We start from the raw sequence: 24,798 nt of genomic DNA, 5'->3' as shown, positions 1-24,798 counted from the left end.
GCTGATTCAGTACTTTTAATTTAAAGGAGAACATTGTGTTCGAGGGGACCGCCGGGACCTGAAATGGTTGTTTTGCATGTAATACATCAAACAGGCCCCTTGTTCCTGCCTACTTCGCCAATAGTTTTAACTTGAATGCATTAGCAGATGTTTGAGGCTAGCTTTGTGTTCGATTCAAACTCATTTCTGTAGCAGGGGAGCAGCTAGATAGCCCTTTTATCAAAGCAATTTGCTGCATCATTTTGCTCTTTTGGAACTGTTTAGTGCTCTTATCCTCTCTGGGGTTGGATTTGGATTCCCATCACAGCCCGTTCTGCTGGCTCTGTCAGGTGATGAATGACATGCTTTTTCTCCCCTTGAACAGTCTTCATTCTCTTTTCCACTCACTTCACATTTTTTTATTTGACCCAAACGCATGCTCTGCTTTGGCAACTTTACTGTACACACACTTTATTTTGAAGCGCAAGAATGTCCATCATTGTCTCTCTTGTTATGTCGTTGTTAGTTTACATGTGTGAGGAATCCGGTGAGCTGTTTTTGCCAAACTCCTCTGGTGTGATTCACATGTTTCATTGATACAGAGATCAACATAAACAGTAGGAGTGACTAGCCTTCCTCTGATTGTATGAATGTTAGTTAGAGTCTGATGGTGGCACCTTGATGGTAGCCTGTCATCAGTGTGTGAATGGGTGAATGATATGTAACATACTACTGACTGTAAGTCGCTTTGGATAAAAGCATCTGCTAAATGACTGTAATGTAATGTAATGTATCTTTCAAATCTGGTAGAGAAATAATGTCCATTCAAAAAGCGTCCTGAACTAGGTTGGCTCAGCGCACAATCTGTCGCCTTGGAAACAGCCCTCCAGCCAGTCTGTTACCCCTCTGCCTTTCATTTCCTTTATGACACTACAATCCAGGTGTAATTTCAACCACCCTGAGCAAAAAGCATTTGTTAGCGAACTGCAGTTATTGAGCAAGCTGTCACTCAAAGATTGAGGCAATTTTCTCACTCTGTCCTGTCATAGTAAGTTGGTGATGGAAAATATGGCCTGCAAGTGAACCTGATGACAGTTTCAGTTGTAGTAGACAGTCAGGTTGTTACCACTTTACTACGTCAGGCATTACGGCCGTGATTTCCACTACGTCGGCTTTGTTGCATACAGCATGTGAGCTTGTGTTGATTAATGGCAGGTAGGGCACACGCAGTGATTGGACCAAACTATTCATCACACCCATCTGCTCTGTGGAATAAAAAAAAACTTTAATGGGATTTTAATGTGTAGTCCCCCCTCAGCCATTAGAGTGACAATCCAGGTGATTATAACTAAGAGTTTTTCTTTTACCTTGTTTAATGCTGTTGATACATGATTAAGGATATAAAAATAATGTATTAAAAAATGTCTGATGCAGAAAAGAACAGCCAAATGTTTATTCCCACCCTGAAAAAATTAATCTTACTCACACTCAAATGAGTGATGTGGGTGTGTGTGGGTGTGTGTGTGTGTCTTGGTGTGTTTGTTAGGGTGAGTGGATTTCAGGGATGAGTCTAACTTTCATAGAATAACCAATGGAAAGAACACTGTAAGAAAACCTCTTCCATTGTCCAACTTTTTTATCCTCTTTGTCTTCTGAGCTCATCACTTTACCTCATCATTGTTCAGAGTTTCTTAGAAATATGCCAGTGATAAAAACCAACAATGTCTAAACCTCCAAAGAATATTCATCAACTCACAATTGTGGAGAGAAAACTATGACTATTTTTTTCATTATTTTCTGCTCAGTTCATAATGTCTGGTCACGGAAACCGTGACATGTATCACAGATGGCCCAATTTGAGCGTTAAACACAGTCTGCAAGTGATTCACTGGCTGACGGTGCCCAGGCATGGTGGATTCCTGCTAGAAAGCACATCCAGTGCTTGGGAACAAAATGTGTCGCTCTTGAAATCTATTGGTCATTACTGTACATTAGGGACATAGTGGCGGACCATAGTGGAAATGTCGTGGTTTTTCAGCAACAGTTCCATAAATTGCCTCCCTTTTAATTTGGTTAGTTTGTAGTTAATAATTAATGCTATTATAGACTATCGTGCAGCTTTAAACCTAGAAACAGTTGCTCTGTTTTGTGAGCAATCAAGAGACAAATTCTGCACATTCTCCACTGACACTGAGTTACAATACTTGGCTTTTGCAAATGAGCCGTGCATTTATGTAGTGCAGCTCTGTCAGGTACTATACAAACCTGGAAATGGGCTTTTATTCACAGTCACCCTGGGTACTGTTACTGTGTCCATAAATCCAATCAGTCAGTCAGCTTCCCATTCTCTGTCCGTGGAGCTTTTCCAGGATCAGTCTCTTAACGACATTGGCTTTCTCCTCTAAAGAGACATCCTAGTTTTCACGAATCAAATCCAGTCTGAACTGTCCACAATTCTAGGAATGCCACAAACTGTGTCCCAAATTAATTGCTCAGACTTTTTTTTGTTTTTTCTGTGTGGAATATTCGTTTTGAAAACTACATAAAAGATGTTTTCAATTGCTGTGCGGCAAAAAAAAACCCACTCTCTTATCTTCTGGGTGATAACACAATTTATTATCTCCATCCAATCAGATTTAGAGTTCCTGCACTCCATTATGATGTGTCTTTTTTTTCTTGTGTTGTTTACTTCTGATAAGCATCTGCAGTGTGGCTCCGTATGTTTTGCTGCAGAGCCCCCCCATATCTGTAGAAATGCTGTATAATTAGTGCTTTGCAGATATGGTGATTATCTCCTGTTGAATATACTATTTATCATTATTAAAGCTGAAGTGATAGACTCCCTAATGAGCCCGTGTTTGATGTCACGCATCAACGACAGGAAGCTGGTTTTGATGCAAATTAGCACCACTTTTGCTCAGCTGAGGTCCTGTACTGTAAGCACTGTCATGACTGGCGAAGTCTGCTCCGTGTTTGTACATATTATACTTGCTAATCAGATGCTAATGCTCGTGAGTGGCAGAGTTGCGAGGCAAGGCAGCTATGGAATGGTAATCAGCGTGGAGTTGGCCCCACAACAAAGAGGCTGATTATTTGAGTTTTCCTTTTTTTCTAAACACAAGCCCAGATTCAAACACTTATACAGTTACTTTTGAAGTGCTGCTTGATGTCAATACAATTTAATGAAGATGATTTCTGTAATTTCTTCATGTTCATTTTTATTTTGAGCAGAAATCTGTCTCAGTCTTTGTAATTAGCTAGAAATGGAGATTTTTCCACTGATTTAGAGCTACCACCTTCCCATCTGTCCCAACCACTTACTTGTATCTTGGTGTCAAGAAATAATTCTTGGCTTGTCTGCTCATTAAAGTAAGCTGTTTACATGCTTAGTGGTTGTATTATGTGAGCTTTCTCAGGTCAGGCTGCCTGCCTGCTGTGTGGCTGCACAGGACGACAGATGGCATTATGGCCCTCGGTGGGGCAGTAAAGGGACGCCCCGTGGTTAGGGTCAACTGCAAACACAGATGTAACTACTTACTGCACTCACAGTGACTGTACGCATCACACTGCCGTTCAGCTTGATCGTGTGTTTACGGAGCTGCTGATGGTTTGTGTCATGCTGTACCATGAAATGAGGCTTTGTGGTGCTGAAGTGTTCTTCTGTGTCAGAATATGTCGTATTGTTGCACTGTCTCTGTGCCTATTATGCTGTCTGTCATGTTGTTGGGGTTTTGTATGAGGATTGGTGTGATCAGTGACAGGCCATTGATTAAGTCAGAATTTGGGTTTTGACAGCCATGCTGCATTCCTTATTGTATTCGTATTAGTTTGTTGCACTTATTGTATTCGTATTAGTTTGTTGCACTTATTGTATTCGTATTAGTTTGTTGCACTTATTGTATTCGTATTAGTTTGTTTCTGCACTGTAGTTTCACTCTGGTTTATGCTCTTAGATGCTTGTTTAAGAAAGGAGATGCACTTATGACTTCTGGTGACTAGTAGTTCTCTTGAATACCTATGTTGAATACACTTCCTGTATGTCGCTTTGGATAAAAGCGTCTGCTAAATGACTGTAATGTAATGTAATGTAATTCCTTGCCAGCTCTGTTTTTCCTAAATGCTGTTTGGGTCAAACGGTTGTTTAAATTGTAATCTCTTTGTTTTCTTTCATTTGGTTAATTTATCTTCAGTGTCATGAGTCTTTTCTCAGTGTATTTAGCAGACAGGTTTGGCTGAACAAAGTCCCAGTACACACTTTATTCTAGATAGAGATCTCATCTCTGCTTTTGTCTTGCTTGAGTTACTGCCCTTTATGCCATTTGGAGAATAAATAAAGTTATTAGTGTGACATGGGAAATTAAAACAAAGTGTTGATAAAACAAAACCAAAATCACACAAAAGTTTTTTGTGATGTTGTGCCAAGGACATTTCTTTGCTGCTGCTTGACTTGCTCTCATTCAAATTTCACAGAAATATGAACACGAGGGACGTTGTTGTTTTTGCTGCTCAGCATCCAGTTTGATTAGACTCAAATTTAGAGCCATTAAATGCAATTTCTTTGTACTTCACAAAGGTCTGTTTAAGCCTTGCTTTGGATTTCATCATAGATTCCCTCAAGTGAAGTGCTTTGATGGCATCAATCAAAATCAAAGTGTGGTTCAGCCAATTCTTTTTCCCCCAAACTTTCCACTGAAGATGGATTCCTCTCTTCCAAACTGTATTCCAAGCATTGCACACGCAAACATAAAGATTCATGTCTGGTACCTGTTGATGGATGTCTTCTTTTCTAAAAGCTCTCCCTCAGGCGGGTTCAGAAAATGACTAATTCCTCCTTAGTCACATTTTGAGAATACATTCGACGCACACCTCAATTTGCCATTATCAGAAAGTGCCCTGAAGCATTAAATGGGTTGTTGAGGGCTTGTGCAGTGAAGCGGCCTGGGAACTAGAACCCTCAGGGACTAAAGAAAGTAAGAGCACTTCCCATCCATCTCAATTCACACACTGTTTGGCCTCTCAGACTCCCATCCCCAGCCACTTAACATCGCCTTTGAAATACCATGCCTTGCAATTATTATGTTTTTTTGTTCTTCTCCTCCCAGTGCAAAGATTGTGTTTCGTGTGTATCAGGTGTCCTTTGTGATGGTGACCAATTTGCTGTGGCAGCCAAGTGTTGCAGCAGCGCACAAAGCATCAAATCTAGTCTTCTATTTTTCTCTTTAAACGTGCAAACCATCAGACGCCAAGATGTAATTTAATCCAGTTCAAAAGTGTTAACAGTTGCTTTTATTTTCTGCTCTTTCTCAGGTGTTTCTACATCGTCTCGACCAGTATGCGGCCACCAAAATTGACAAGAACATCACAGAGGAGACTGTTAAGGTGAGGGTCAAACTGTGAGGTATGGGACTGCATAATTAAGATTGACTTTAACACTGCACACAGACCTTAATTTAAATACAGTAACCTGATCCCTTAAAAGACAGGGAATTACATTGGTAACTAAATAAAGTGAGTCCCTTGTTTGGGGTGCTCTTTCAAACTAAATTGCCAAGTTCTGAATGGAGAAAGAAGTAGTGGGCGATGCAGGAAGCAGCTGTAAATATAATCTATTTATAAGCGATTCCGGCTGTAGGATAATAAAGGATGCACTCTCACAGTGGGAGGGTGGCTTTTTCAGTGAGCTTGCTTACTCTTGAAGGTAAATAGACATTCAGTGGATATTTACTGCATGTCCCGTGTTTTGGAATTTGTCCACCCATGCTATGTTTTGTTTGGGAACATGCTGTACAAAGCGGGGTGTGGATAACGTGGGTCAGCTGAATGACTTCCAGCCTTTTGGAGCAGAATTCCATTGATGAAATTTTCTTACTAGATTTTTTTTAGCGTCTCTGAGGATTATTTTTGCCTCACCCATAAAAGGATTATTTGGTTTTCCATGCCTTGATTTTATGTCACTAGATTCTTCCTCCATCCAGATTCAGCTTTGTTTTGTCCTTTAACATCACCATAAAGGGGGGGGGGGGGGAGAAGTCAACGCCACATGAAGGCAACATTCCCATACAACAGATCTTTAGAAAATGTGCTCCTTTTTTTATTTTTTATATCTAATAATAATAATGTTTGAAATCCCAATATCAAAGACATCTAAAGCCAAAATGCCCATTTCAAAGAAACCACACTCTTTATTGTGGGGCCTCAGAAATTTGCCCAGTGCCACGTTGCCACAAAAAAAGGAATACACTCCAAAGTATTGATTCGGGCAATCTCCACTGGAGGAAAACAACAGCTGGCAAATATACTAAAAACATGCATTTACTTTATCCTTTTTCTCTCTCAGGTTTTATTCTCCAACATCGAGGAGATCCTGGCCGTTCACAGAGACTTTCTGTCCATGGTGGAAGAGCTGCTCCAGCCTGACCCTCATGCTCACCATGAAATCGGGCGCTGCTTCTTGCACTTTGTAAGCAACACGTGCGAACCTCAATTACCTCATGCCTCCATGTTGAAAGTTATCTTGCTACCTTTAATAATCATGCAACCATCTTTTCCAAGCTCTCATAGTTCAGTCACATCAATGTAAGTTCTGTTTGCAGAAATCTTTTGTTCATCTAAAGCATTTCTCGCCTGCTTTACTATCAGAGCTCAAATGCAGTTATTCCTGTGAGTCCTGCTGAAACTGATAAAACACACCACATGTTGTCAATTCATCTTTCTGGATTACCCATGATGAGAGATTGCACATGTGAGATATACTTGATACGGTTCTGATATACTGCTCAGCCATGCTATAAATCACATTTCTTTGATGCTGCGCCTGGAGGCACACTGGCATATAATAGGTTTCAAAGTCTAATAAATCTTACCATTCTTCTGTTGGGCTGAGGGCAACTCCCCTGCAAGTAGGCTGCTGATGAAACGGGGGAGAGAGAGAGAGAGAGAGAGAGAGAGAGACTCATTCTCATTGAGAAAATGGGATATAATTCACAGCACAACTGAAAACTCATGACCATAATTTAGTCATGAGTGACCATGTGAGTCCATTGACATAGGACTTTGAATTTATTTTCTTTTTTTACTTTCTTTCTCTTATTCTCCTTTTCCCCCCCTCAAAATGACTTTCTCAGTAGTGATATGTTGATGCTCTAAAAGTTCCAGGAAAGAATGACACAATCTAACTTTAAACGCAAATGGGTAAGTAAGCCAGCTGGACATTGGGCTGCTCAAATCAAAATCCCTCAGGCCTGCAAATTGGTTCTCGCTGACTTAAGACTCCACTCCTCCCTTTTGGACTACAGTAAAAATCAGTTCCGAGGGCCAAAAAATTATATTTCTGGAGGTTTGCAAACTGACCTATTAGAAAACATGATTCAACAAGAAGAGCATACTCTAAGGGTAATAAAAAAGATGTGTATTTGCAAGTTGTTGTTGTTGTTGTTGATGATGTTGTTAAGGTTAAGACAGCTATGTCTCTTCACATCAGCAGCTTTGTCTTCTGAGGCTGAGCCGCATGACTGAAGACCGTGTACTATTTTTGCAGCTCTGTAGTGACTTTGTAATGAGTGATTTAAAGGCTGTGCGGTCTGGTCCCACTGCTGCCTCTCAAAGACAATGGAGTATGAATGTGGCGGAAAGATGTCGGTTATATGCCTGTAAAGCAGATGGATACGATTGGAGGCCCCCCACACACATGATAAACATTATTTATTTCATGATGGAGAGGAGAGTATGGGGAAGAATTCATACCTACAATGAATCCTATAATTCCTATGTCTGCTCTGTGGTCTGTTTTTGCCTTGTTTTCTCTCATTGTTCTCAGTTTTACGGTCTTCTGTATTGCCCTTAAATACAATTTTTTGACGCCCTCCTCTCTTTTCCTATTTTCTGCTTGACTTTGTCGCCCGTTTCTTTATTTCTTTCTCTTATCTGCAATTTGTTCCTTTTTACTCATGATTCTCACCTTGTTTTTCTCTGTCTCTGTTGCAGAGGAGTCGTTTCCAGATTTATGATGAATACTGTGGGAATCATGAGAAGGCCCAGAGGCTGCTGCTGGAGCTCAATAAGATCAGGAGCGTTCGGACATGTTTACTGGTGAGAAGGGGATGTAAAGATGCACATAAATGCAACCAATTAAAGTCTCAGAAGATCCGTACTCATGCACAAGTCAGAGTCTTCAATCCATGCTAACGCACATTATAGTTATTAACTGGCTGCAGATTGTTTCTTTGTTACATAATGATTTGTCATAAATCCATTTGAGTTTGACAGTCATTTTTTAGCTTCCGTCTTCTTCTATAGCTATATATTTAAACATCCGTATGATGTGTTAAATATTTAGGGTGGTTTCAAAAATAAAGCTAATTTCTTAGGGCAAATATTGAAGTCCAAGTGGGATCATGTAGATCAAAGCTGCACTTGAGAACTGCTCACATATGAAAACACACCGCCTCACTCTCTTAGACATACAAACAGAGTCACCCACACATGGCAGTGTTAGACCCTGTACTTAATGTTCCAGTGTGTTTGACAGCTGATGGGACTCTGCCCCTTGTGTGGGCGTTCTCCCTCTCCCGACACTGAGAATTTCACTTCCACAGGGGAGCATCATGTTGCTAGAACAAAAGATGACTACACCCCCCCCAGCTGGCTCCCTAAACTGTGTGTGTTTGAGGTCAAAATATTCTCACTTTCTTTCATTTTTCATTACCTTTCACAGCTCTCAATTTGTTGCTGTGTATTCTCTTGTCCCCCCTGTTCATATGTTTAACTTTTTACTCGTAGGCTTTGACAGTGTGTAATGTTAGTCTTTCTCTCTCCTTCATCTTTTACCTTTAGAGCGGCACACACTCGTATCACAACACAGCATCACCTCTTGTGTTTTAAGACTTCCATAAATATAGAGCACTTTGAAATTGAGATACACAGCAGAGTTACACAAACCGAAGAACCACAGTATGACCACAGACTTTGGTGTACTGATTAGCTGGTTCTTTGGAGAAGCGTATGACCTTCTGGTAAAAGTGTAATTGATGGAGTAAGAAATTAAACACACATATGCACACGCTATACACACCATCATCAAAGACGATGCAAGAGTTCTGTGTCTGATTAACTGTTCATGAGTGCCTTCAATCTAGGAAGCCAGAGGGGGTTAGATATTAATTGACTTTGATTTAATGGAGCCTTTATAGCCTTGACCTTTTGGTGACCTAACCTTTCGTAAGGGCTATATGGTTCTCGTATTACCTTACAAACCTAGCTATGGCCTAATATACCTCAGGTCACTTCCTCAGCCTTGCAATGATCAGGGTGAGGATATCCGCTAACCTCCACTAAACCTTTGGCCAACTGGGTGCCATAAAGCCTAGTTTATTGTTTACACTATAATCAGGCACCTCGTTGATATATCAGGTGAGAGGGGGGTGAGAGTGGATATTAGCAGTTGACCTCATAACCTGTAACCAACCACATGAGGGTAAGGGTCACTTTAATTGACTGAAGGCAAAGTTTATCTCTTAGTTTATGATAAATCTAAATTTAGAGATGGCGATGTTGGTCCAACAATTTTGTCATATTTAAACAAATATTGGCTGGATTACCATGAATTTTTGTACAGGCGTTCATCGTCCCCTGAGTCTTAATCCTTCAGACTTTGATGTTCCCCTTACATTACTGTAGTTTAACTAGCCGGTCAAACTGTCAATTTGGCCAAGAGTTTGGTTTATGACCAATGACATTCCCATAAGCTTCAGCTGTACTTTTGCTAATAAGCAACAACCAATTGTACACATCATCACCACTTCATGCCTTAATGTCTTTTTCTTGCATCTCCATAGCTAGATATTATAAAAAGTGGCCGAAACTGAAAATATGGTTGCCATTAAGTCACTTTATATTTTGAGTAGTTAAGATACTATGCAGTTGTATGACTGCTTTATAAAAAAAACGATTTAAATGATTTTTATGAACATAAAAGAATAAAAACTTCAGTGTACTGAGACAGCTGAATCCACTCTCACGTACAGCTGAAGAGACACAATGTTTTACTGTTTGCTGTCCATATTTTTCACATGTTTAAAAGTGGCTGCCGCTGTTGGCAACCCAGGGCAAATAATTGGTTGCCAATCTCTCAAAATGTTTGCCAATGGCAACCTGGTAACCCTTACTGTCGAGTTCTGCTCACACAATAAACTATGAAATACTCCTGATGCTACTGATAGACCTTGCTAAACCTCCTCTCCTCTCCTGCAGAACTGCATGTTGCTGGGCGGCAGAAAAAACACAGAGGTCCCACTGGAGGGTTACCTGGTAGCTCCTATACAGAGGATCTGCAAGTACCCACTGCTGCTCAGAGTGAGTACGATGTTGTGCACGCTAACTATGTATTATAGAGATACCACACCCTTGTACCACCTCTGTAGTGCACCTTCTACTCCTCGTTTCACCCACCACCACCACCACCACCACCTAGTCATTAGTTAGGGCTGTCTCGTCCCATTCACATCAACCTCTCCCTCGCTAATGAAACACTGGTCTCATATTCTGACATGTCTACTCTCTGCTTTAGTTTCCCAGCACAGCCACATTGTAGGAATAACACAAGACCTATCATCACCTTCCCTACCCAGCTGTGCATTCGGACACTTTGACTGGGCTCATTCATACCTGCACTCTTAAGTTGTTACTTCTGAAATTTCCATTTCCCAACGTGAAACGTGAGCGAAATTAAATACACTTTCAAAGACTTGTTTGAGTCGGTGATCTGAGCTGTCCCGTCTCACCCAGGCGTTCTCTAAACAGCCACCAGCGCGGGCACAGAGATGTAGTAATAATAATAAGGGGGTAATCTGACGCTCTGCCATTTGAAGTCTTCCAGCTGCCAGGGCCTCCCTCTCTGAAATGACACAGATAGCCATCACTGGCTGCAGATATATCCAGAACAGTGTGAGTCTGCCCTATAGTAGCTGACCGACTCAAAGACGGTGTTTAGACTATAGAACCAGAGATTGCCATCGCTTTTGCTAGACCGTGGCATTCAGTAGCAGGGTTTTTAACCATCTTACTCAGGAATCACTGGAAGGTAAGCACTTTTGGAGTGTGTAGGAAATTGAACATATTTATCTTTCATTCTTTTTTTTGTGTAAATATGTTTAAGGGTTAAATTTGCGACAAATTTGATTTTAAAAGTAGTTTAAGTGCAATAATGGGAATAAACGTAACTAGTTTTTCACGTGAGACTGTGTGGTGTTTGCATATGCAGGAGCTGCTGAAAAGGACCCCTAAAAAGCACAACGACTACGCCCTGGTGCAGGAGTCTCTGCAGGTGATGAAGGCTGTGTGCTCCAGCATCAACGAGGCCAAGAGACAGATGGAGAAGTTGGAGATTTTGGAGGAATGGCAGTCCCATATCGAGGGCTGGGAGGTGGGCCTCAGATGAACTGTGTAAACCGTGTTGAATGATTTAATCTCCACCAGTTAATTCAGTTTAAAAGGCTGCATTGATGTCTGGCCGTGTTCTCAGAGTTTGCGTGTAGGTTTTCCATTTTTTAAACACAGCTGAGCTTTCCCCTCGTCAAAGCTCAAAGTCATGACATATTTAAAGCCACTTAGTCCTTTGCCAGCAATGCAACAGGAATTGACGGCCTTTTAAGCTTTCTTGTTCTCTCTGGAAACAATGACTTGTTTTCACAATGGTCAAATTCTTTCCGCCTGGATGAGGCTGTAGTTAAAGCCGTCCCGCTTAAGGGTCACCGATTCAATTATCATCAGGTAGACCGAACTTTTTGGTCTGAAGGGTTGCCTTTAGATTAGTTTTTCTTCCTGCATTCTGGGATGCCTTACTAAGGGGTCAGTTGGCCCAGTGGTGGTTGGGAAGAGAAATCAGTGGTCAGGTCTCTGTGAATATGTTGTTTTAGTATCAGCAGGGCATTTAGAAAGGCCTTTAGTCTGTATTTTTTTGCTTCATAGTAAAATATTTTGCAACAACAAAAGTAGTTGGGCAATGTTTATGACAAAAAAAATCCAAGGTTTCTAATGGTTGTAGAAGGAGGACAATCTATTTGATGAAAGATTATCTCAACATTGGGTCACTAAAAAGATACTACTGGGTGTACCTCTACATACACAAACACACACAGAGAGTTTCAAATCTTAGAAACAGTGTGATCAGAATGAGTCTTACTGTTGGGTGCGGCGACATATCCTGCACTCAACGTACTCCTGGCTGAAGCTACTCTGCGGTTTCCCTTCAGCACTTTTTATTAATACAAAACATTAGCTCACTCTGGAGCAGGATCCTCTGACTGGTGCACGCCAGGCTAAATGACAAGGAACTACGAAGAGAGGAGAGATGTAGAAAGAAAAGGGGAAAAAAAGGAGAGATGGCTGAGTGTCGGTTGCATCTTGTATTTCTGTGTGGGTGTTTGAGGAATGATGGAGGGATGAGGAGCCGCCGTTCCTGCTCCTCCGCCCAGGCTGATTGCTTGTTAGCGCTGACCTGCTCCACAGCTGGCCGCCCTCGGGGCATCCTGGCAGGTTCACCTTGCGTGGGAGAGACGGGGCGATGGCCCGCAGTGGTCACCATGGTGACGACTGCCAGCATTTGTCAGGGCAGTGATTACCAGTTGGTTTGTGTTGCAAGTGTCTGTGTTTTGTCACTCTGTGGCATAGAAATATGTTAATTTTAGAGCAGTGGGTAGTAGTTTCCAGTTGTGTTTCACTTCACATTATGTTCTCTTGTTCAAGTTTAATTAGAGTTCCTAAAACGTACTGGCCTTGTGGCGCTCGATTTAGCTTCTTTCATTTAGCACATTTTATTAACATTCTCTCATCTCTCCAGCCAATTGACGAATACCATTTTGCAGTGTAACATAAACTTTTCAAGCATACTTTTTCCTCAATTTCTGCAATATTCTGTCCTGCCCTTCCTAATTTTTTATAAATTCTGCAGTTGTTATGATTGGCTGTTGTCTGGCTATAAAAATAGAGGGTTGAAATTCATACGAAACAGATGACATGACAGATGATGAGGAAGTGATGAAGTGTTGCTGAAGTTTCTGAGTAACCCCTCTGTGGAGCTCTGGATTGGAACAAGATTAGATTTAAGACTGAGAGAAAAAATGCTGCAGAGAACAAGAAAATCTAAAGAAGGCTGCAACAAAAGAAGTAAATGAACAGGGGGCTCTGTTAAAAGTGCATGAAACACAAATGGGAAGTGTCGGTACTTCCATTTAGGAAATGCAGCTCTATAGTCTGGACTAGTGTGATGTTGCAGGTGGCCCATTCAAGTGATCAACACAAGTTTCCATGTCTGGTGTGCACACATTCACAGGCTGCAAATCAGTTTAACATCTGTTCATGAGCTGGGGAGTTAAAAGGCCGCTGAAAGAGCGGGAGACTTAAAAAAAAAAAAAAAAAAAAAAAAAGTGTGGAGGAAGGAATGAAAGAGATAGAAAAATAGACTGGGGAATCATGGAGAGGGAAAGAGAGTGAGGGATGATTGGCAGAAGGGGAGGAGGAGGATAAAAAAGGGTGAGGAGTGAAAGAAGGAAAAAGCGGGATAGGTTTTGGCCCACTGATGTCTCCAGCAGGAGGAAATGCTTAGCACATTTTCCGGCTCTGTGCGCATGGGAGTTATTTTTAGCTCTGAAGGGCTGATCAAACGTGGAACATAAATTCCCAGAGCGGGCAAGGTAAGGGGAAAGACAGCACACTTTATCACTGGCAGCAGGAGCCCCAACCAATGTGGTGACCAGGCGCGACAATGCAACACATGGTTTGACTGGACGGGATGTTATTCTATAGAGGCTATTAACGGCCGTGCATTTTAAAGTCCCACAGCAATCTGCTCTGAGGAAGCAGGGAGTGTTTTTACAGACCCCTGAGAGGGGGAACAGGAAAGGCTGGGCTTTGTAATCCCTCCTCCTGTTCAGTCACTATGTGTGAACATTGAATGGTATAGAATTAATTTATAGAAACTTTCTCTTTCAGATAAAAGATTCACATTAAAATCCGAGTTTGAATATATATATATATTGTTTCCCACATTCCTGTGTGTCAATCTATGTTCAAGCATCTGTTTCACTTTCTTTTTTTTCTGTTTGACCTTTTGCCCATATGTCTGTTTGCAGGGCTCCAATATCACAGATACATGCACGGAGATGCTCATGCACGGCATCCTCTTGAAGATTTCAGCTGGAAACATACAAGAGAGGATTTTCTTCCTATTTGACAAGCTTCTGGTCTACTGCAAGAAGAAAAACAGGTGTCTTGACCCTCTTGTATTAATTTCTCTACTCGCAAAATCCACAAAGAAGAATATAAATTTGAATTCTCATTTTGTAAGACAGACAGAATAAAATATTGTTTATACCAATTTTAAACTTTCCTCCGTCTGTGGTCAGAACATTATAATGCTAGAAATAATTCACTGTGCCAGTTCCGTTACTTTATGAAAGAAAAAAGCAGTGCACTGTGAGAAGCCTTTCACTTGTTTGTGAGGGAGTTAATAGAAGTTATGCAGTAGAGGAGACACGAGAGAGAAGGATTGTTTTTTTTTTTTTTTTACTTGGGGACATGGCGACATGTGATAAGTCTAGTTGGGCATATAACCACCATGTGTGGACTCTTTCTGGTAGATTAATCTTTTAGTTAGTGGCTAAGTAAGTGTACTAAATAATATGACATGTATAATGTTCAGTGCAATTTAGGAAACTTTCGCTGATTGCTGACCATTGTTGTGCTTCTGCAGGCAGAACACTGGCCAGATCTGTGCTGCTCACACTGAGCTACAGATGCAGTTGTTAACAATAATGCGTCATCCATTGCATGTGTTTTTTGGCAGGCTTTGTTTACACGACACCAACCAAGTTGCCACCTGCTTTGATTTGCTTTTACTGCACGTCCTGAAAGTGTAGTGCCTGCCAGGAGTGCTTTAAAGCAGATCCATTCATGACCAAAAGAAAAAGCAAAAAAGAAAGTAGAAAGTGGTTTGCGCTGACTGTAAATTCAATAACTCTTCTAAATTAGATGCATTTTCCTCACTTAATGTGGTTAGTACACATAGACAAATATCAGATGATTATTCTTAGTCTCTTAAATGAACTGTGAGTGGCACTTATTACTCAGTAAGCCATAACATGACATGATTTTGTTGCTTCTTACAGGCGTTTAAAAAACAGCAAGACGGCCACAGAGGGTCCTCGCTACCTGTTCAGAGGGAGAATCAACACGGAGGTGATGGAGGTGGAAAATGTTGATGATGGCACGGGTGAGTGGTCCTGTTAAAAGATACATCATTTATTTTGGACAAATATGTTCACACAGTAAGATTTTTTCTCTTTCTGGCTTTCGGAGGCTCGTTTTTTATTTCAGCACTGCTGCGGTTTAAAGATATGCCATAATAACCCACACAGGAACATTTACAACATGTGATTTTATACTCGGATTACCAATTGAAAAATAAGATTTACCTATAAACATTTTTTTAGCCATCTAAAGTTACATTTTCTTGGGACTGTGCTGGTGCTTGGTGAACTCGAACCTTTGTATCTCTTGGCCTCACATAGCCACTGATTATCATTTATATTTGTGGAAGCCATCATTTTCCCTCGAACAGACCTAGATGGGCCATAATATTGGGTGTTTTTGGTGAGAGACGGATGGGTTTTGGGTCCGGAGAGGGAGGATAAACACGTGAGGCAGGCGGCGGTGCAGAAACTCTTGGGTGTTCCGCACCACAGGCAGGAGATCTCAATCTGAAATCTAGGGCGACAGAAGTATTTTAGCTTTTATTTTACGAAATAAAAGCGCCCTGACTTTTTTCCCAGGCACACACTTGCTGCCTGAGGTTGAAATACGCCCTCGAGGCATACCATATAAAGGACACCACACTGTAGATGCTTTTAGACGTGATTGTAATTGATGATTGTAATGGTTTGCATTCTCTTACACCCGTGGAGGAGGAAAATCAGAGGTCAGGCAGCGAAGCATTTCAAGTTTTTCCTAAGAGATGGAAATAATGACCGAGATTCAACTTACGGTCAAGAGTTCATGTCCATTTGCTTTGGGTTTTTTTTTCACATTCTTAACGTCTATATTTGAGCGTAGGAGGTGAATCACAAGTAGCCATCATCTATGTGGGACGATTGTGAACACTGAGTACTAAATAATGCTGATGGATGGTTCTTCTTCTGATTGTGTGTACCCTCGTTTATCTCATTAAAGGAGAAGAGTGATAATCAATGAAGCACTCCATAATGAGAGGCTATGGCCGACACTAGAGCTGGGAAAAATGAGCCAACATTAAGTGTTTGCACTAAGATGGAGTACTTTACTCTCAATAGTTTTATGATGAATGTTTTTGGAAAATAGGCCACACTATTGTAAAAGAAAGCCTTATATATTTTGTCTGTTCTGGTCGATTTCCTGTTGTTTCCCTGTAGCCCTTGTGTTGCTATTACAATGTTTTTTTGCTTATTTTTCTCTGAAGCAAGTCACTGGAGTTGTGTCCAGTCTATAACAATCTCCATTTACAGTGTCATTATCAGTGTGATCACTGATTTATCATCCTCTCCTTCAAACTTATAAAAACTACTTTGAGCCTAAATGAGTCAAAAAAATTGATTTCCTGCGATCCACCCCTCGCAAGTAGAGGACTTTATAACAGTAGTGAAGTCAATCTCGTGTCTGTGTCACAGCTGACTACCACAGCAGCGGGAACATAGTAAACAATGGCTGGAAGATCCACAACACGGCCAAGAACAAGTGGTTCGTCTGCATGGCCAAGACCCCGGAGGAGAAGCAGGAGTGGCTGGAGGCCATCATGAAAGAGAGGGAGCGGAGGAAAAGTAAGAAGGCGCTTTACTGTATCAGTATCAGGCTGTGGGGGGCGGCGGTCAGTTAGGGAAACTCATTTCCCCTTTTATTTTTTCTTCTCAACATCTGTCTCGAATCAAATAGCTGAGAATATATGCTGTATTTGGGTAAATTAATACAGATCTATGTAGCCTTACTAATATAAAAGGGAGTAAGTACCAGCCATTTATTTCTGGGATCTGCAGCCAAGAGTGAAAGAAAAAGTGAGGGATGCGGTGATATTGTGTGTGTCTTTGCTAACACAATTAAGGGTGTTAAAACAGATTAGCGGGTAGTCATTTCTAAAAGGAAACTCAAATTTTCTGTATCTATTGTACCCATTTTGTGATTGTGTGCATGATAATCTCTTCATAGTGTCAGTCATTAATGCTCCCTAAGACTATTAGCATAGACACTGAAAGGCATGTCTAAATATCTTGTGAAATTAGGAGTAATAACCTTCTCCAGCTAGTAATTTTTGTCACATCTAGTCTAGGAGCTGAGCGCAAGGATTGTTCATACCAAGATATTGACAGACTTTTTTGCATCCTCCCTTCTTCCCTCCCCTGCTGCATAGGTCTGAGGCTCGGCATGGAGCAGGATACGTGGGTGATGGTGTCAGAGAAGGGCGAAAAGCTCTACCACCTCATGACCAAGGGTAACCTCATTAAGGACCGTAAACGCAAGCTCACCACCTTCCCCAAATGCTTCCTGGGAAGGTAAGATTCTCGCTAGCCCGCTAATCTCGCCACATTGGTTTGTCCGGTGAAGAAACTGCTGAGTGTTGGTTTCCTGTGTGTCACATCGCTGTGAGCTCTTCTAACTGTGAGGGAGTGAGTGAGTCACAGTGGATGACTGTGCCGTGAGATAAACCAGAACGAATATGTAGTTTAGTATATTTTCAGATATATAGATCTTTATATTTGAGAAGTAGATATAGAGGCCTTGTACAGTGGTAAATAAATATAATGAGCACCTACATCCTATGGTTGATTAAACAGATTACACTATTGTAACATAGATCAGTTACTCCATCCCTGCTTTAAATTTCTTAAATGGGCAAGAAATTCTAAAGACAACCTTTGGGAAGAACAAAGCGTTGCTGCTTTTTGTTCAGGTGGCTCCGTGTTATGTATGACTGCAGTCTCGGTCATGGGAAAATCAAACCCAGCCAGATTTAGCCCATGAATCTTATTTAAGGATTATTGGTGTGGTGTCTGGGGACGGATCGGCTATTGAATGCCAGTCGTAAATCACAGGGAGATATCCCTGTGCCGCTCAGCTGACTGCCCGCTTTCTCCATGGCCCATGTTAGATTACAATCAGCTTACTGCTGTGGAATCCATGAGGTAACTACAATAGACGGCCGATTATACCATAGGGCAGCTGTGTGTGTGTGTGTGTGTGTGTGTGTGTGTGTGTGTGTGTGTGTGTGTGTGTGTGTGTGTCTTTGTAACATGTTCAGCGTTTCCTCTTGTCCTTGAGGAGTTTCCACAGCTTCACTATGCCAGTGCACTTTCCTTCCATGTTTACTTTTTGTGAGTCTAAACATGCCCATCTATCCTCCGCTTGCTGATAGGTGAATATATTTACTGTAATGGCTGCTTTGCTCCAAATCCCGTCCTTGAGCTATTTTAAGCATGCATGAGTTGATGCCTCCATTTCAGTATGTTGCTTTCATCATGTAAGATGTAGATGTCTTGCTGTCATATCGACTTGCCAGGTTCTCTTGGAGTTAATCAGAACCAAAGTTGGTTCGAACTGAGTTTGCCCTGGGTTTAATCCAAAAACACTCTTTAAATTGAGTTCAATATGTAGGGGGCAAGGACTGTAACTCCCATCATTGATGTTCGTCATAACCAGAACCATGTGATCATCAAACTACTGCTGGGATATGGTGTTTCCTTCATTGAGCCTGAAAGCTTTTTACAGGCAATCTTGATGGGATGTCACACCTCTTTCCTTTCTGAACTGGATAAACGCACAAACCTGTAACCTCAATCCAAACCTCAGTCCATTCCTGCCACATTGCAGGCCTTTGTGGAAAGCACACTTTGGGAGACTCAAAAGGTGACAAATCTGGATCAGGATAATACAATCTAAAACCATCTGGCTGCAGCAGAAGAGCTCTCCATGATGGAAAATAAAAACAGCTTTTTTATAGAGTGACGACACTATGCAATTAAAAAGGGTTGGGAATAATAGTAAATATTTTCACGAGAGTGGCTTGGATGTTGTATAGACTGTGTGCGTATCTTGACTCTTGAAATCCCATAACAAATTTGCCTTGTAAACGCTGAACTACTTTTCAGAATGAGCCATGTTTTCCTTTTTATTTTTTATTTTTACAGAGATGTTTTGACTAGTAATAATCACACTGAAAATCGCCCGAGCTTAAACAGTTCAAAATCCCTGTTATTTTTAAAAGCATGGAAAGAGAAAAAAAACAACAACCAAAAAGTCCAATTGGGCATAGTTGTGGCCATGTTACATCGCATGGTGGTTTAGAATGAGGAATTACTTTCTCCTTTGGTCCACGCAGACAACACCAGATCCCTTGCGGTCCAGAGGAGGAATGGATCTGTCAGCTAAAAAGATTAAAAGGATCAAACGTTGGTCATAAATGGGCACCTCGTTGAGTCTGGAGAGATCATATGGTGAGAAAGCAGCTCAGGGAAGCTCCTTTTGGAAACCTATCCCTCTATATACAACTTGGCCAACACCTGGATGACCACTTTTGGGTGAAAATATATCTCTAGCCCCTCTGTACTTCCCCTGTTTGAGATGATTACATGTGGGCGTAATTGGTGAATTGGAACCAGCATGGTATGTCTCTGATGAAAGCCACATTGCCTATGGCTTCAGCTCAGCCCACTCCCTCCATTCTGAAAATGTTTCGCCTTTATTCTCTTTCCCCGCCTCCTCTTTCTCTTTTTGATTTTTGTTTTTTTGAAGCCGAAGGCTATTTTTGGGTCTCTAGCTCCTCCCCTTTAAGTGCTACAATTGCATTTGTGGTTTGGGTCCTGTGACAGTGTAATTCATCAAAGAAAATGTGTGTGACAGCCACCTAGCTTGCAGTTCTATCATCCAGTTTTAAACCTGGAGAGAAAAACAAAAGAGACTCAAAGTGGGTCTTTTCTGCACATGACAGACAATAGTGTCTGTTTTCTGTGATAGATTTAGATGAAAAGCCCTTTAAGAGCTCAATGAAAAGGTTAGATACCTCACAAGAAATGCTCTTTGTCTTTGTCAGCCTCTGCTCTTTCTTTTTGACATTACTTGGCATACACCTTTAGCTCTATCTGCTCACACGAATATTAAATTTAGCTGAATTACTGCTGCTTTTGCTTCATGTGGATGTAGAGAGCATTTCGTACATAAACCCGGGAGATATATTCATACATCAGTTAATATACTGAACCGATTTATACAAAAGTAGATACTGTCTGGGATTTGATTATCTTTATGTAGTGCGTAGAGAAACTTTAAGCAATAGTTTGACATTTTGGAAAATATTCTTATTTACTTTCTTGCATAGAATGAACCTGCTAAATATGAAACTACCAGCAGCCGACTAGCTTAGCTTAGCATGAAGACTGGAAAGAGGAGTCAACGGCTAGCATGGAGGGTAATGGAGGGTAATAAAATCCACCTACTGGCACCCCCAAACTTCACTAATTTACACATTATATCTTGTTCCTTTAGTCTGTACAAATACTTAAAAAGTTGCAGTTTTGCAGTGACTGGCAAGTCAAGTAATACTCTTGTATATGGGATGTAATATGTTGATTTATAAACTTTAGAGAAACTACTAAGCTTATTTTGTTACCTGTCACCAATGGAACCAGGCTAGCTGTTATGCTAAGCTAAGCTAAGCTAAATGTCATCTGGCAGTAGTTTCATCTTTAGCAGACAGTTGTTAGTGGTATTGAACTTCCCGGCTAGCTGTTATGCTAAGCTAAGCTAAGCTAAGCTAAATGTCATCTGGCAGTAGTTTCATCTTTAGCAGACAGTTGTTAGTGGTATTGAACTTCCCATCTAACTCTAACTAACCAAAACATTTCTCACTTTAGCATTCATGAAGTAATCCATCGCTAATAGCAAGAAGTCTATTGACAAAACACTTGGCTTTGAGGCCCTTTAAAGGTTGAATTAGAGTAAGTGAAACATGTATTACCAACCACCATTATTTAAACTCTCAAGTGATCGATTTGTGCATAAATATGCCTTAAATATTGGGATGTTTTGATTTGGTCAATTTTACCCCATTACACATGTAGACTTTTAATTGCGCGAAACTGTTTATTGCATATGTGACCCTAATCTGCTTGAGGCCATGAGAACTTCACAGTCCAAACTTTCATGGTGTTTTTCCTTCCATGGTTGAGGTACAGAGGTTGACAAATTGACGTTGTTATAGACTTGTGTTTTTCCCCTGTGGTGTGTTGCGTAGAGAAAAGACGCCAAGGATGAGTGGTAAAAGAGTGACTGAGGTAGGGTGTTTGGTCAGTTGTTTCTCTGAAAACATTTGTAATTGCCCCAATTGGCTCGACGCTGACAAACGACCACTGCCGTCATGGCCTGCAAGTGAATTCCATAGAATTCCAGTGGTGCTGCTGGCCGTGTTTGTTTGTCTTTTATCGGGAGACAGGACATTGAGGATGTAATCGGATAGAGTACTGCCACTCTGCCTGTCCTCAACCCTCCTGATCTTTTTTTATTTTCTCTTCTTCCTCTCTCACTCTTGAGTCACTAAATCATGGAGAATTATGCCGTTTAGCTCATTTGGGCCCAGATACAATGTTTGTTGTTCTGGCACTTGGTTTGTTTCCTCTTCCCAGTGTTAAATGATGCAGAGCAGACTTATCATTCATTTTCCTTCATGAACTTTTTCGAGATTTAATTAAATTGTTTGTATTTTTTGGTGTTAAATCCTATGTCTAAAATACATTAGGTTGAACCTGACAAAACACAGTCTAAATAAAGTCTGCTGGACAGATGTGGCCCCCAGCAATAAATAAATCATCCCTCTTCGACAAGATGGTGTTTGTTGTCATAGTCTCAGCAAAGGCCACCACTTTTTCCAATTTACAGATTATTGAGGGTAAATTCAAAGCTCTTACCAATGATCACACACTCTCTTTTATAAAGTGATGGGATATCTTGGGTATTTTGTGTACATTTGTTGTGTTATCCCCAAGTGAGTATGTGTGCTATTATGTCCGTGTTGCCTTTTGTGTTTCCTCAGTGAGTTTGTTTCTTGGCTGATGGAAATTGGTGAGACCGGCAACCCAGAGGAAGGGGTTCACCTGGGTCAAGCTCTGCTGGAGAATGGAATCATCCACCATGGTTAGTTCTCTCAATTATCTCCTCTATTTTCTCACACTAAGACCTGCTTTATCATCATTTTCCAGATCTATAACCAAATCTACCGCAGTCTAAGTTACTTTGTGCAACACAGTGTAGTGCATGTAAATGTCTGTCATTGCCTGACCTAACCTAAAGCCACCTCCAGTGAATGGACCTCATTCAGCAAGCACTTTCACAATATTCTAACTCCCTGGCTTGAGCCTAAAATGCAGTTGCAGCCGTTTTATTTGCGTATGTTTTAGCAGGTATTCCACTCCCTTGACACAATGTTTAGGTAAGGGATTATAAATGTTAATCTCCTCCTGCCGTAATGTTTGTGAAATATTTGCTCAGTGGCTGTTCTGTGGCTTTGGGTAACAAGTGTATTTGACGCATGAGGCTTAAGCTGGCTAATGCTTTGCATTCACACTAAATGGCGCGTACTGCTCTGCATGGTTTTTTTCTTCCTCAAAAGAGTAGGGCCCCGAGCCAATTTGTATCTTAAATCACTCGGGGGTGCTTTATTGCTTCCTCACAGAGAAATGAGAGTGGGCTTTAGAGCTGTTCCTGACAGAGAGGAACAACTCCGAGCCCCGCTGAGCTCGCTCACAGGGCCGTAAGAAATGCCCATGTGAAAAATGAGAGAATATCTTTTCATAAAAACCTTTAATGGAACTGCCGTGGCTGCAGCCAAGAATACAGAGTCAACTGTTATTACTGTTTTCGAGGGCCTTCGACAAAGTCCCCTAAAGCAAGAGCAGCAGAGAGCTCTGAGCAGCTGTGTTATCTGTGACCACTCCGGATGAGGTTTGAGTCTTCCTCCTGTCTGGAAAGCTTGTTTCACCATGCAGCCCTGCTTGGCTTGAATATGTTTTTAAACCTCTTATACTTTCAAATTTAAAGCAATATGAATATCAACCCCTAAGGGTATGAGACTATTTTTCATCATGGCACTTCTCCTTTCAACAACCTCCTTATGTTTTGAATTGCATTTTTAGTCACGGACAAACACCAGTTCAAACCTGAGCCTGTACTGTACCGCTTTCGCTACGACGATGGAACCTACCACCCCAGAAGTGACATGCATGATGTCATATCTAAGGTAAGAGTGGAGCTTTATTTAATAAAAATCACATTTGACAAGCCTTGTCATTAACCTAATCAAAAGCGTCTTGCTTGTTTTTTTTAGGGTGTTCGGCTCTTCTGCCGTCTTCACAGCCTCTTCACTCCTGTCATCAGGTAGGCAGTAGTAAGCAATTCCATCTCACCACTTACTAGATCTCTTACTAGCCTTTACTGGAACTTTCAACCTATCAGATGGTCCTTATCAGCAGGATAGTTCTTTCATGATCATCTAAATAGTAGTTTCACAATATAATTTGCACTCAAAGCCCCCCTACTTTTTTTGGAGCCTTCAACCCAATCACATGGTCTTTAACGGCATTGTTCTTTGTCAAGCCTTAAATTAAAGTGCTTTGGGTGAAAAGTCAACAGCTACTGACCCTGCATGACAAATACATTGCCATAAAAACTAAGCAAACTTTATTTTTTTATTTTTTTAGACCAGAGATACAAATAGCAACATTTCTGTTATAAAGCATGTTAAATTGCCACAGTTACAATACGCAGTGTTGCACACAGAGTGTGACCGACAGTTTATTGATCTTGTGCTCTCAAAGGCCCGACACAAAGTCATGCTGCAGGAGGCAAACATTGATTCCAATTCCTCAACGTACAACATGATCAAAAAAAAGCCATTTGGATATCTGAAGTTCAAAACTGTTGTTTTCAAAGTTTCAGTTCTGAAATCTGAATGAGTGCCATTATACGTTATTCAGATATACACTTGGAATGATAAAAGTAAGCACCCAGTAAGTCATCTTATAGTGGATAATTAGTGTAAACATGCGAAAGCAGACAAATCCAGCATGGCCATAAAATAGTCACTTAAAACCAAATGTGAAACAGGTGTTTTTGAGCAATTCTGGCACACGTGATGAAACATCCCTTTGTCCAACAAGGTTCGAAGTGGAGCAATCTTATTTTATAGGAGTGATTTGCTGGCATGCTTTGGTTTTCTGTGTTTTTTTTAACTCCATTTGAAAAGTGTTTGAGGAGCAGGCTGCTAATGTGTTTTGCCACAAAGTACCGCATCAAGGTTGCCTGTTTATGCTAGTTTTCAATTGGCTTAAAGTAAAGTTTTAATTTCACGCCAATAAAATTGTGCCATAGCAGAAAGGGGCACGCTGATCCTGCATGTATTCCTGCATAGTATCTTCTCCGTATTTTGGTTTGATCCAGCTACTAAAAGGCCTAAAGGGTGATTTTGTGTGTGTGTGTGTGTGTGTGTGTGTGTGTGTGTGTGTGTGTGTGTGTGTGTGTGTGTGTGTGTGTGTGTGTGTGTGTGTGTGTGTGTGTGTGTGTGTGTCAGCATTCAGCCCACTGGCGTTTGTGTCGAGGCCAAATCTCTTGACGTAAAAACTCTTCCTGGTGCTCTAAAGTTGTGTGTGTGTGTTGTAAGCCAGCATATCTGTGCAGCGTGTTCTCACTGAGAGCAGCACAATGCATCACTGGGCCTGGGAATGCCAGAGTTTAATTGGAGCAACCAGCCCCTGCCTA

At 41.1% G+C, this 24,798-nt stretch overlaps 1 protein-coding gene across 1 annotated transcript in view; it reads left to right on the top strand.

Annotated features, from left to right (window-relative positions):
- prex2 (phosphatidylinositol-3,4,5-trisphosphate-dependent Rac exchange factor 2) overlaps positions 1-24,798 on the top strand; it is an 85,041-nt gene that overhangs the window by 9,964 nt on the left and 50,279 nt on the right. The window contains exons 2-13 of the mRNA XM_054622545.1: positions 5,287-5,358; positions 6,317-6,439; positions 7,963-8,067; positions 10,228-10,329; positions 11,237-11,398; positions 14,106-14,239; positions 15,141-15,244; positions 16,674-16,823; positions 17,408-17,549; positions 22,079-22,179; positions 23,178-23,281; positions 23,369-23,418. Coding sequence (XP_054478520.1) covers positions 5,287-5,358; positions 6,317-6,439; positions 7,963-8,067; positions 10,228-10,329; positions 11,237-11,398; positions 14,106-14,239; positions 15,141-15,244; positions 16,674-16,823; positions 17,408-17,549; positions 22,079-22,179; positions 23,178-23,281; positions 23,369-23,418 — 1,349 coding nt within the window. The remainder of the gene's footprint in view (positions 1-5,286; positions 5,359-6,316; positions 6,440-7,962; positions 8,068-10,227; positions 10,330-11,236; positions 11,399-14,105; positions 14,240-15,140; positions 15,245-16,673; positions 16,824-17,407; positions 17,550-22,078; positions 22,180-23,177; positions 23,282-23,368; positions 23,419-24,798) is intronic.

Source organism: Anoplopoma fimbria, chromosome 21, assembly GCF_027596085.1.
Source record: "Anoplopoma fimbria isolate UVic2021 breed Golden Eagle Sablefish chromosome 21, Afim_UVic_2022, whole genome shotgun sequence".
Lineage (NCBI taxonomy): Eukaryota > Metazoa > Chordata > Actinopteri > Perciformes > Anoplopomatidae > Anoplopoma > Anoplopoma fimbria.
Note: the sequence above shows the minus strand (reverse complement) of the source record. Positions and strands in the feature narration are given on the sequence as shown.